This window comes from Hipposideros armiger, unplaced genomic scaffold (assembly GCF_001890085.2).
Source record: "Hipposideros armiger isolate ML-2016 unplaced genomic scaffold, ASM189008v1 scaffold_613, whole genome shotgun sequence".
Taxonomy (NCBI): Eukaryota; Metazoa; Chordata; class Mammalia; order Chiroptera; family Hipposideridae; genus Hipposideros; species Hipposideros armiger.
The window spans coordinates 8,121-20,688 of NW_017731963.1; the positions used below are offsets into that span (position 1 = coordinate 8,121).

General features: G+C 47.5%; 1 protein-coding gene across 1 annotated transcript in view; it reads right to left on the reverse strand.

The window, feature by feature from the left end:
• Window positions 1-1,800: 1,800 nt before the first annotated feature.
• Window positions 1,801-12,568, reverse strand: part of LOC109372117 (actin-related protein 5) — a 23,586-nt gene continuing 12,818 nt past the window's right edge. The window contains exons 3-8 of the mRNA XM_019625054.1: window positions 12,040-12,257; window positions 10,729-10,911; window positions 6,101-6,217; window positions 5,217-5,356; window positions 3,375-3,507; window positions 1,801-2,532 (exon numbers count right to left, since the gene is read on the reverse strand). Of these exons, the coding sequence (XP_019480599.1) occupies window positions 2,275-2,532; window positions 3,375-3,507; window positions 5,217-5,356; window positions 6,101-6,217; window positions 10,729-10,911; window positions 12,040-12,257 (1,049 nt within the window). The 3' untranslated portion in view covers window positions 1,801-2,274. The remainder of the gene's footprint in view (window positions 2,533-3,374; window positions 3,508-5,216; window positions 5,357-6,100; window positions 6,218-10,728; window positions 10,912-12,039; window positions 12,258-12,568) is intronic.

Below are 12,568 nucleotides of genomic sequence, written 5' to 3' on the forward strand. Positions count from 1 at the left end.
GCGAACCCAGACCTGAGCGGTCCTGAAGACCCACAGACTCTCCCTCCCTGGGCTATCTCCTCTCCTGCCACACCACCACAGACCAGAGCCCTGTGTGGGCTATGGAAGTCCATTCTTTCACCGCAGCACCCAGAACATTCAGCTACAGTCACATCCACCTTCTCTCCAGAGTCATGGCAGGGTCAGAGTGGGGACATTAAGATGTCTCAATGAGTAGGGCTCATTGACTGAAGAGAAGCCCTCAGTGTGGACTCCTGATCACGCTATTCTCCAATTTTCTTTGTTCACAGATTTAGTCATGCTTGTTATCTGCCCAACCAGTGAGTCGTTCATTAAAATGCCTGTGAGCCCTCGACACCCTCCAGGTCCAGCCCTGCGTGGAGGATGTTCCACGCTGAGTGAAACGCACTTCCTGCTCTTGAGGAAAGCTCTAGAATTTAGAAGAGACCATCCTGGGGCAGAGAGAACCCAAGGGAAGCAAAGTTTTGACTAGTGTGCTGGAAAGGAAGCGTCGATTCCCTGAAGAGAACTGCACACGCGAAGGTGACATCAGAGGTCGCGGCATGCGTGATGTGAGGGGTTAGAGATGAAACCACAGGGAGAGCCCAAGGCTCAGCCCCCTGGCCTGACCCTCACCAGGTCCAGTCTCCAGGGAACCCTGAGGAGGCAAACTTAGCACTTGTGTGACTACGACGTGTCCTTCGCCCCAGCACAGCATCACCTCCATGGCAACCTGGACCTCACCACTGCTGTTCAGGCTGTTTAAACTGCTAACAACGGGGAAAAAGCCTCCCTAAGGGCAGTTAACATGGTTCCTCCTCCTTGAAATGTGATGTGAAAATCTCTCTCACGTGGAGGTGGGTCCTGCCTTCTTCGCATCTCCCGTTTCTTAGTTCATGCTGATTGCCAGCTCATCAGTCCTTGGGCCCAATAGTGGACGGCCACTGGCTCTCTGACAACGCTTTGGGAGCTCTTGGGTGGGCTTGATTCTTCTACCTTCTCCACCCCCACTACCCTCGGCTGGTTTTCAGTTTCTAAGCCCTTGGGAGCTAGAGATCCAGGTGACCCATCACCCTTGGTAAATTGTCTGAGCAGACAAATTCTGGGGTGGCCTCGACAGAGGCCATCAGAGCTAGAGGCTCCATGGGATTTAAATGTATGGATCCTGTGATGGGACACTAGCATCTCAGGGGCCTGCGGGGCTCAATTATTTGGTGTGTTTGAGAGTTAAAATTCTCACCAAGCGGGCTGGCCGAGTGGCTCAGTCAGTTAAGAGCTCGCTCAAGAGTGCGAGCTCTGAGCAACAGCGGTTCGATGCCCGGCCCAAGCTGAGCTGCCGCTGAGCTTCCAACAGGTGGCAGGATGGCTCAGCTAAAAAATAAAAAATAATTCTCACGAAGCAATCTCTGTAAAAGAGAGGGGTCACTTGTCCATTTAGGATGAAGCCGCAAAGGTGCAGGGGATGTGAGGTTATGGCAAAACTGAAAAGGCTACAGGAGTAACCTTCTCCAGTCTATTTCTTTCTTCAGAAAGGCTTGAAAAAGTTAAGCAGCCAACAAACGCACAGGGACCAAATTAAAAAAAAAAATTGTGTGAAGGCCTCATATGGTGGAAAAGTTCTCAGCAAAGAAAGTACGAACAGAAGTGGGGCCACAGTCCCATTTCGGCCCATTCAGAAGTGGGCACTGAGCAGGCCCCTAATGGGGTGACTTTGTCCACCTTAGTTCCCCTCTTTGGTTCCTTTATCCTCATTTGCAAGAGGAAGTGACATGCGGAAGGAAACACTTCCAGCTCCTGAGGTTTTGTGGGCGATTGTTCTTATTACATAAACATTTCCTTTTTATATGTATGTAAAAAGACTTCCATCTGCTGGGCATCCACACAATTTCTGAATAAATTTAGAATATCTACACAGACAATACAAATTTTAAACAATTTTTTTAAAAAACAAAAAAGGCTTTGAAATGCAGTAAGAAATAAGCCCTGTGTATTTAGTACATCTCTCCCCTCCACTCTGTCTTCATTTACTGATGCAGGGAGCTGAGGCCACAGCACATCCTTGGTTCAACAGAGACACGGAAGGTCATTCAAAGTTTCTTCACTGCAGAAGCCTCCGTCTGAACACAGTTCTAAAGGGTAACTCCCAGTGTCCCTTAACTGTTCTCCCCAGGAGAAATCCAGCTTTCAGCCTAATGTTAGGCTTGGGTCAGGCACACCGAGCACAGTCACTGTCCTGTCACGCTGGCCGGCACGGTCGCGGAGCGACCCCCTCTGCTATGCCTGCTCGCCAGCACCGCCTGCACTGGCCCCGGAGCCTTTGCCAGGTGCCTGGGCTTCCGAGGAGCGCGAGGCCTGCTTTGGCAGGCGGATGGGGACGTAGACGTTGGAAGCGCAGTGCTCCTTCAGGTACTCGCCTCCCTTCTCTTCGTAGTCTTTCCGGGTGACCCAGACGGCATCATCATCCAGGTGGTCCAAGGCCCAGTCACGGGCACCGTACCAGGCGTCCAGCACGGGGTTAGAGGCAAGCTGCACCTGGATACAAAGAGCACATTCGCCAGGGGGCCGTCTCCCATCAGGACACCAGGAGCACCCAGCTGCAGCCCCTGACCTTCCATCCCCCAAAATATACACACAGGAGGGCGCCAAATACTCCCAAGACAGTGCAGGACTATCCCTGCATCCTCCAAACAAGGCTGAGCTGAAATGCACCCCTGCTCTCCAAGAAAGCACACAAGAATGCAAAGCACAGCAGACTTGGCCTGACAGAGTATGCGGTTGTCAGCTACTTTAGGAACACAAGACCTGCCACTCTGGGTCAGAGAGGGACCAGTTGGCCCTCCTCCTGCTCCAATGAGGGACCACAAGCTATCAGGTGGACAGGGAAGCAGAGCTGGCACTGCACCTGGAGGAAAGGCCTCCCTGGCCCGGATCCCCCCTCTGTGAGCAGGGGCAAGCAGAGGCTGATATGCGGCGGCTCTGGCCATGGTGCAGATGAGCCTCAGGAAAAATGAGAGGAGAGAGGACGGCCTGGGGCGTCCTCCATGATGCTGCCAGGGCTCCGCTCCCGTTGCTCGTTATCAGAGCGCGGCGGGGAGACGACTTATTCTCCATGTCGGCTTCTGTGGTCTCTGAATTTTATTATATGCATGTCTTCCTTTCTCAGTTAAAAAAGAAATCTATAAAATATGACTCCCATTCTGCTTTAAAAACTAACCATAGAGACCAGAAGGAAAAGCCAAAAATGTTAACAGTGATTATCTCTGGATGATGGCATTATAATTTTTCTCACTTACATTTCATTCATTACTTTTGCAATCAGAAAGCAAGTGATTAATGCTATTTGCAAAGCAGCTGGTTACATGAACCATCAGTACCTGAAAAGATGACTGAAAGGGTCTCATCTCCAACAGCTCCTTCTCAATTCTGCCTTTCATCCCAGGATACATCATGTTCCCGCCAGTGAGGAAAACATTCTGAACCAGCATGTCCTGAACGCCCTTTGGGTACCTAGGAGAGAAACCATTCCTTCTGGTATAGTCCCTCCAACTTGAGTAGCAGAAGAGAATGCAGATGTGGAAATGTAAGCTCTTGGTGCAAAAGGGAAAACATCTGCACCAAGTTTGTTTTAAAAACCTCCATTTTTCATTTGTCTTCATGAAATGCCAAGTATCTCATCAAAACCTTAATCTGGGGGCCGGCTGAGTGGCTCAGTTGGTTAAGAGTTGGCTTAAGAGCGCAAGCTCTGAGCAGCAGGGCCACCGGTTCAATTCCCACGTGGGCCAGTGACGCCGCGCCCGAGCTGAGCTGCCGCTGAGCTGCCAACAGGTGGCAAAATGGCTTAGCTGGTGAGAGCACGTGCTCCTAACAACAAGACTGCCTGTTTGATGGTGGGCTACGCCTGCCCGCAACTAAGACTGAACTTGGCACCTTGAGCTGAGCTGCCACCTTGATGGCTCAGTGGATAGAGCATGTGCTCTTAACAACAAGGCTGGTTTGACTCCTGCATGGGATGGTGGGTACGCCCACCCACAACTAAGATTGTAACACAGCACCTTGAGCTTAGAGACCACAAGCTGCCAACGGGCAGCCAGATGGCAGCTGGCGCCCTCCACAACTAAGACTGAAGAACAACTTGGCTGGTCCCCCTCCCCAATTCCCCAACACTGTTCCCCTCCCCCAAGTCCCCAATTAAAAAAAAAAAAACCTTAATGTGAATGGTCAATTTATTTCCTTAACATGATAAGAAGTTTTGTGCCTTTCTAACACATTTTTTTAAAAGCTGACTTTATTAAAGATCAATATATATTTTGATGGTCTAACAAATTTGCATACCCCAGTAACCATCACCACAATCATGTTCTAGTGTATTTCCATCACCCCAGAAAGTCCTGCCTCCCTTTTGCGGGTCCGTCTCTCTGCCTGTGCTTTATTTTTTTATTTTATTTTTTTTTTAGCTGAGCCATCCTGCCACCTGTTGGCAGCTCAGCGGCAGCTCAGCTCGGACCGGGAATTGAACTGCTGTTGCTCAGAGCTCTAACTCTTGAGCAAGCTCTTAACCAACTAAGCCACTCGGCCGGCCCACGTGCTTTATTTTTAAAGAACAGTTTTATCTTATCCATGTTTGACCACTTTCCCACCCAATGCTGGACAAAGCGAGAGCCCCTCAAAGGAGCTGCAACAGCATTTCTCCCTTGCTGGGTGTAAGCTTCCATTTTCTTTTAACCAACAACAGCCAAAGTACTAAATATCACATTCCCTACTCGTCCAACATGAATTATGAAAACTCACACTGCAGGAAAACGCCTGTGTAATGGGTGGGGGAGCCATGCTCTTGTAGAAACAGAAACTCCTAAATAGATAAAATGTCTACAAGGAGGGAGAGAAACTTAAAAGTTCTGCACATTTTTAAGGTGCTTTAGAATCACTAGCCTTCATTATAAAGGTTTCTATGAAAGCCAATGCGCATACATCATTGTGCTGCTCAAACTCAAGAGAAATTCTTAAAGCTCCTCAAATCAACTGTACACTTACATGTCCATTCAAGAACTACAAAGCCCCAACTATGCACCCAGCCTGGTGAGATAAAGGACATTATCTGAGCACAGCAAGTCAACGAGAAGCGGAGAGTGAGAACAGACTTCCACTGCCTGACCAGCAAATCTACCATTTAATGCACAATCCTGGAAATGGTTCAGGAAAAGAAGTTTCAGTCTCACCTGTCCAGAATGTACTGAAGGGTCTCTGCTATCCCAGCCTGCTCTTCGCCTATGAGAGATGGCTGGAAGATAATTTCTGGAGCTCGAATTCTTTCTGTGCCAACAAACAGCTGATGATACGCTGCCAAGTTAAACACGGGCTTTAAAAACCCAAGGTTTAGAAGATATTTTTAGGCCATAATGACAGACATCCCAGTTGCCAGTTTCCTCAAACCGCATTGCTTATTCCAACATAGCTTCTGTCCTTCGTTCGTGCCAGAGTAACCCTCCTCCAACTCTCTTGATTTGATAATTCAATTGTGTACCCTTTTTCCACTTCTGTATAAATACCTACACATTTAAATCACAAAATGGTCCCCAAACTGCAGGGCAAGAGACTTGGTGAAGAGCAGCAGCAGAAAGACTGGGAGACCAGGTCTCCTGCCCAGGGCCTTGCTCAGCACCGCTGGTCCCTGCACCGCTGTGAAAGCTTTCTGCCAGCTGGGTCTCAGAATCAGGGCAGGCTCTCTGGTTGCCATGGTAATGACAGAAACGTAGACCCAAATGAGGATAAGGAAAATGACACAGGCTTAAATTTGAATGAAACCACAAAAGCTAGTGTTCAGGTCTAAAGTCCCCAATTTCTTGCCCAAATGTTTCCATCAGACAGACTACTGCTCACAGATTCACAGATCTTGGTGCTGGAGCCACAATCAATCACTCGGGGTGGGGGAGGTGGGGGGCGGGGAACCTGACTTCGGGTGTTTTAAGTATTAGTAACCCCCTTTCCAGAAAATATAATTGGGAATTTTTTTTAATATCCCTAAAGAAGCAGACTAGACTAGACTGGCCATTTATGTCACAGCTTCAAAGCATAAGCATGGTCTAGGCTGCAGGGGTCCAACCTGGATGGTGGGGACTGGCTTCTCTACTTCCGGCGTTTCCTCTGAAAACAAGGGTTCAAAATCATTGATGCTTTCCACATCTTCCAGAGACGGCTCTAGTGGCTCCAGGTCAGGAGTCTAAGGATAAAATAAGTAGAACAGATCCTGTAACTTAAGCGAGCCTTAGTTCTGTTAGTTCACTGTCATGAAAAAGAATTGGGATCCCACCCAATGGCCTCAAAGTTCACGTAAAAACCACAAAAAATGTTCTAAACTGTTACACACATACACACACACACACACACACACACACACACACACACACACACACACACGATCACAAGAATTAAAAGACTGAAAGGCCAGGAACGAGCCTTGCTCTTGTCCCCTGCCTTTCCAAACCTCACAAACCTTGCAAACCTCAATTCCTACCTTCTCTCTAAAGCCTTCTGATGGGGCCTGCTCTCACCAGAGGCCTCGCGGGAGCCTTGCTGCCTGTGGCAGTCGCAGCACCACACACAGAATTCGGGGAAGAGGGTGCGACAGCCCGTATCCTACAAAGTGGCTTAGACTACCAGCAAAATTAAATAGATCTCTTAATCATTAATATATACATGCACCAACACTAACGGGCTTAACAATTAGTCCCTTAACAGCAGGTCCATCAGGCTGGGGATGTGACTGAAAGTTGCAACGTGGCAGAATGCTTTCTATCTGTGGAGTCCTACAGAACAGGCTTTCCTTTCCGACAACAATGAACCTGGGTGGGGCCTAGACCTGCTGGTACCATCCCCAATAGAGGGTTTGGGATACATTTTAATTTTGACCTGGACAAAAGAAGTTAGGTTGGAGTGGGGGGTTGGCTCTGGATGACATTTTCAGCCATCTGTGATTCTGCCTTGTGAAAGGCAGATGAGTTTTACCTTCTGGACTCAAAGGGGAGAAGTTACAGGAAGAAATATTCTGTTGAACTCCACGGAAGAATGCTCTAACAATGACAGCTGTTGTAGGAATGACTGTCCCATGAGGGGGTGTGTTGGGAGGGTTCAAGCAGACTCAATACCATCAGCCAATCATGCCTGAGAGGAGATTCCTACATTGGGCATACGGCCTCTGAGTCCCTCCTTATTCTCAAAATCTATGAAGCATGTAAATTACCGACATAATTCAGAACACTTAAATATACTTCTCAAGAACCTATCCATAGATACTGCAGATGTAAACTAGTATTCAAACTCACTATTAAATAAAACAATGCCCTTCAACACTCCTCTTCGCCCCCCCCCCAAAAAAAAAGTCATGTGGCATATGTGGCTTATATAATAGATGGATGACAATGTATTCTAAATCCTGATCAATATAGATGATTCCACCATATTTAAGAGGAGAGTAAACCCTGGAAAGGCTAGGGATGTTTCTTCATCTGAGACTAAAGAACAGGATGAGAGGGGCCGGTTTAGAAATAGGTAGTTTAAGGAGGAAAGAAAGTGGGCTGGGAGGAAAGAAAGTGAGGACCTTGCTCTTGGTGAAGGAGATGAGAGCATCTCTGCCAATTCTGAATCCAATTCAGGAGCAGACACACCTGCTCCTTATGCGATCCTCACTGCAAACACCACTCCACTTTCTAAGTGATGATATAGGCTCAGGAGGTAAAATAACTTGCCCAAGATCACAGTGCACTAGTTATGGTGGAAACTTGGCTACAAACAAAACTTCTTAGCTCCAAAGTCTCTGCTCTGCCTTAAGCTGAAATTCTATAAACCATGAGTCTCGGTGTGAAAGAAGAGTTGGGAATTTAGGAGTATGGAAACCATCTAGCTGGCCTGAGGTCAGCGTAAGCAAAAAGAGGAGCATGAAAAAGACTTTACAGCAGCAAGACAAGCTGAGTGAACGACAGGCTTCTCCGCCCCAGCAGGGGCAGCAGAGCACACATAAAAACACATTCCCCTCGCTGCTGTCTGCTTTCTCTGACCTGGAAGACTCTCAGCTCCCCTCACAAGAAAGCAGCCCTACCCTGGGAGTGCCTGTGCCTGTTCTGGCTGGGCACTAAACTCTGGTCCCAGGAGAAGATCGGAAACAGATCACACAAGTTCCCTTTCACTTGGTGGCTTGTCATCCAGGACAAGAAACCAGGGAGCAGTGTGGTGTCACAGAAAGAGGTAAGGCTTTGAGGTCACACTGATCCAGCTCTGAATGGCAACCAAAAATCTCTTTATAGTCACAGTGGCACATCCTGCGCGTTGGAGCCTGCTTCCTCCTCTGTAAGTCTCTACCAGGGCTGGCTTCTCTCCGTCTAGGGTCTGCCAGGGTCTCCAAGTGGATTGTGTGGCATTTAGGAACACAAACATCACTGTTCTTTTGGAACTGAAGAGAATGATGGTTTGCCAAAACACATCAGAGAAGACGCAGCATGGTTCCCTGGAACGACCCCGAGTGGCATGGAGGCCAGCTCTGACCTTGGCTAGTCTGGCAAGGGAACTTTCTATATTTGGCCCACTGTGTTTTCCAACAAATGGTGATGCTGTAAAACTGTGAAAGTGAGCATCTTCTAGTTTAAATATTCACAAGAAGGCTAACAAAACCCCTCCGCCTCCTTGGAATACTTGCGAAACAACAAGGGCCGGATGGATTTAGTCCATAGGAAAAAATAGATTTTAGAAAACACTAAGTTAAAAAATTTAGCTGCATTAATCCAATTTAGCTGTTACTGCTTGGATGGCATTTCAATATGAACTTTCGTCCACATAAATATATTCTTTCCATTCTAAATGAATTAAGAGAATACTACAAATACTTTCTGAAAAGTAGAACTGACAAGTCAGTGTCATGGTCAAATTTATCCCAGGACGGTTACTGTAGCTGACTCTAGTCACAAACAATAATCCTTAATAAATGCTTATTGACCATTCAAGCTCTGGGGACAGATCAATTCATCAAATTTGTTGTATACAGAGAAATTTTGTGAAGTCTGACATTTCAAAATCTCCCTAATCCCAGAGAGATTTGAATATGTACCCCCTGAGCACAGAACAAAGTGGGGACTTAAGTATCTGCTGAATGAACGAAGGAGTGGTTGTGTAACAAATGCAGAAAAATGAACAAAGGATAAACTAGTTCCCCCACTGCTCAGGGACCACATCTTCACATCACAGTTGGGTTTTGTTTGTTTTTTCTTCTTTTTAAATCTGCAATCCCTCACCTGCCTGTGGCTTAGGGCACATCTCTGGTTAAGGGCGCTAATGTCCTGTTGACAAGTTAAGCATGATGAAAACTAAATATGGATAAATAGACAGCAGAGACAACATGGTTCTGAAGCCCAGTAAACAAGGGCTCAAATCTGAAACAGGCCTTACAACTGGGAGAAGCAAACTAGAAAAGGCATGTTGGGTCCACCGAAGCTGATCCGGGATGCTGCGTGTGAGTCAGATGGCGGCAAAGGTCCCTTCGACCCAAGAGCTCGGCGAGCCAGTAAGCTGTAGCTAGGAAGCCTGACTTAGGGCCTGCTCTATCAAACACGCATGCTCACGGCCAGGTGCGAACCTCGCATAGTCTACAGCCCGTCAGAGGCAGGTGGAGAATGAGGTCTGAGCGAAGGAACAGAGAGTGAGCCTCCAGTTGAGAGAGGGTCACTGCAAAAGCCAGCTTCATGCTGAGCCAAAGAGCTCTAAAGTCACCGGTAAGCACAACACTACGCCCAGCACCAAACTGGATTTTTCTACAGGACTGTTTCTTTTTAAAAGTATAGGCTTTAGGTTTAAAGAAATCTGATTTAAAAACAAACAAAAAAACCAATAAGCTAAACTGGTTAATCCTTCCCCAGAAGTGTTGTAAGGCAATAAACAAGTTCCTTTGTTTTAGAACTCGAGAAATGACAGACTCAGGAACAATGCGTACACTTGTTAACACTTTTTTCCAATTCTAAAGACAGGAGAGCCAACCCAGGGCTTCAGATGGAGGCGTGACCTGCAGCAGCCCCTGCACCACACAGGGCCCAGAGCTAAGGGCTGCATGACCCAGGGCCCTATCTCAGCCCTGCCACCTGCCCTTTTGGCACCATCAACACTATTAACAGTCTAACTATTAACAGGCAGGAAAACAAAATGGAGAGACATAGAAGATCAAGAGCTTATTCAAGACTTAATCTTTAGTAACTAATAAAAAGCTGATCTTAAATTAATCCAAAAACATTTTCCTGAGCATGTCTACCAGCTGCCATAAAAAATTCATCCACTATGTATGAAGCCTGATCCCTGTCCTTAGGAAACATCAAGATGGAAAGGAGGTAAGTACATATGTTTAATAAAGCATCAGAACAAAGCTAAAGGGAGTATATGACTAACCTCCAAAGAACCATCGCGGGAGCAGGTTCAGGGTCAAGACAGCAACACACGATGGGCGTGTGAGTGCTCTTCCTACTCTACACACACACTTCCCTCCCAGGGGGGCCAGAGGTCTACAGGGTAAAAGTCCCCGGATCAGAACTTCAGTTGGTACAGGTCAGTGCTATCACTGCCCCATCCGTGTTCACGTGGACGTCACTCACCACACCACTCTTTCCCCCAAGTCTGGTCACAGCCTTCTCAAGACACTCAGGAAGGGCTGTGCCCTCTACGTGAGCCCACAGGCCCTCCTCCCAAGGCCCTTCGTACCTCTGGCTTGCTGTCCACCACATCCACCTCGAGGGTGACTTCTGATTGAAGGATTTTCTGCTTAGCTTGCTCCACTGCCGAACTGAGCTTGTGGATGTAGGACTGCAGCTCTTCTGGGGAGTCCATGTTCAGCTCTATCAGCGCTTTGTGAAACTGATCCATCTGGCCATCCTCTAGAAGTTCCTGAAACCAGAGCAGTCACGATTCATCCTCTAAGACATCAGTGCAATCACAAACAGGAAGGAAAGAGAAACAGCTTAGGAACCAAACAGAGAACTACAGCAGGAGAGGGCTCCCGGAGCTCCCCCACCTGCTCCTCCACAGAAATCACACCGAGAGGGCTCCCGGAGCTCCCCCACCTGCCCCTCCACAGAAATCACACCTCCCACCCAAGTTCCACACAGCTGTCCTCCTCCCCGGCCGTCTCTAGGCTGCCATCATCTCACAACATCAGCACCATCTGATTAGGCGAAACTAACCTATGGTGACAGACATCAGAAATGTTGTTACCTTCTGGGTGGGGAGAGGTGGGAAGCTTACTGACTAAGGAGATGTGAGGGAGGCTTCTGGGATGCTGGGAAGGCTCTATGCATTGATCCGGATGGCAGATATGTGGTGTGTTTCATGTGAAAATGCACCAAGCTGTACATGTAAGATCTGTGCACTTTGCAGCATGTATGCCACACTTAAAAGTTAAAAACTAAAATAAAGGCGATTATAAGGCCAAAATAAATCAAGAAAAGCAGAGTCCACAGCTCTTTCAGAAATACCTGCTGCTACACTGTCCTCTATACTGATGACCCCCTAGACTCCTTCTTGACCCCAAGGGNCTGATTAGGCGAAACTAACCTATGGTGACAGACATCAGAAATGTTGTTACCTTCTGGGTGGGGAGAGGTGGGAAGCTTACTGACTAAGGAGATGTGAGGGAGGCTTCTGGGATGCTGGGAAGGCTCTATGCGTTGATCCGGATGGCAGATATGTGGTGTGTTTCATGTGAAAATGCACCAAGCTGTACATGTAAGATCTGTGCACTTTGCAGCATGTATGCCACACTTAAAAGTTAAAAACTAAAATAAAGGCGATTATAAGGCCAAAATAAATCAAGAAAAGCAGAGTCCACAGCTCTTTCAGAAATACCTGCTGCTACACTGTCCTCTATACTGATGACCCCCTAGACTCCTTCTTGACCCCAAGGGCGACCAATGGACAGGCAATGCATTTTATGGTTAAGGAAGAACATACAGGCGCAACATTTTCTGGGACCACTTGTTGAGCAAGGCCGGGGGCGCCTCCGGGCTCTGCTGTTACCTGCACGTAGAGCAGTCTGTCCAGCCGCTCCTGGTCGAGCTGCAGCTTCTCCTCCCGCCGCCGGGCGTTGAGCTCCTGCAGACGCCGCAGCTGCTGCTGCCGCCTTTCCTGCTTCTCCTCCGCGGTCAGAGTGCTGCCCAGGAGCTTGTTGGAAAATGGCAGCTGCATCTTGTGGACGTTATTTTCATAATAATCAGGGCACCGCCATTTTTGCAATTCTTCAAAGAAACAATTTTGAAAGTTATGAAATGGCAATACTACTAGCATAGAAATTAGAAAGTCAATACCAGGGTTCCAGGTCTGGGGAAGAAAGAAAAAGCACACGCTACCCAGTGTGTATCTCTGAACCACCCAGTCAACAAAATGTGGCTATAAAACCTGGACATATGACAACAGACCTGTTCTAAAATCACTGCTAAATAAAGCTCTTCGGACAGAAATGATACCAGAAAGAAAACTGGAACACCAGGAATAAAGGAAGAGCAACAGAAATGATGAAAACCTGGTTAAATGTACACATATTAACAGG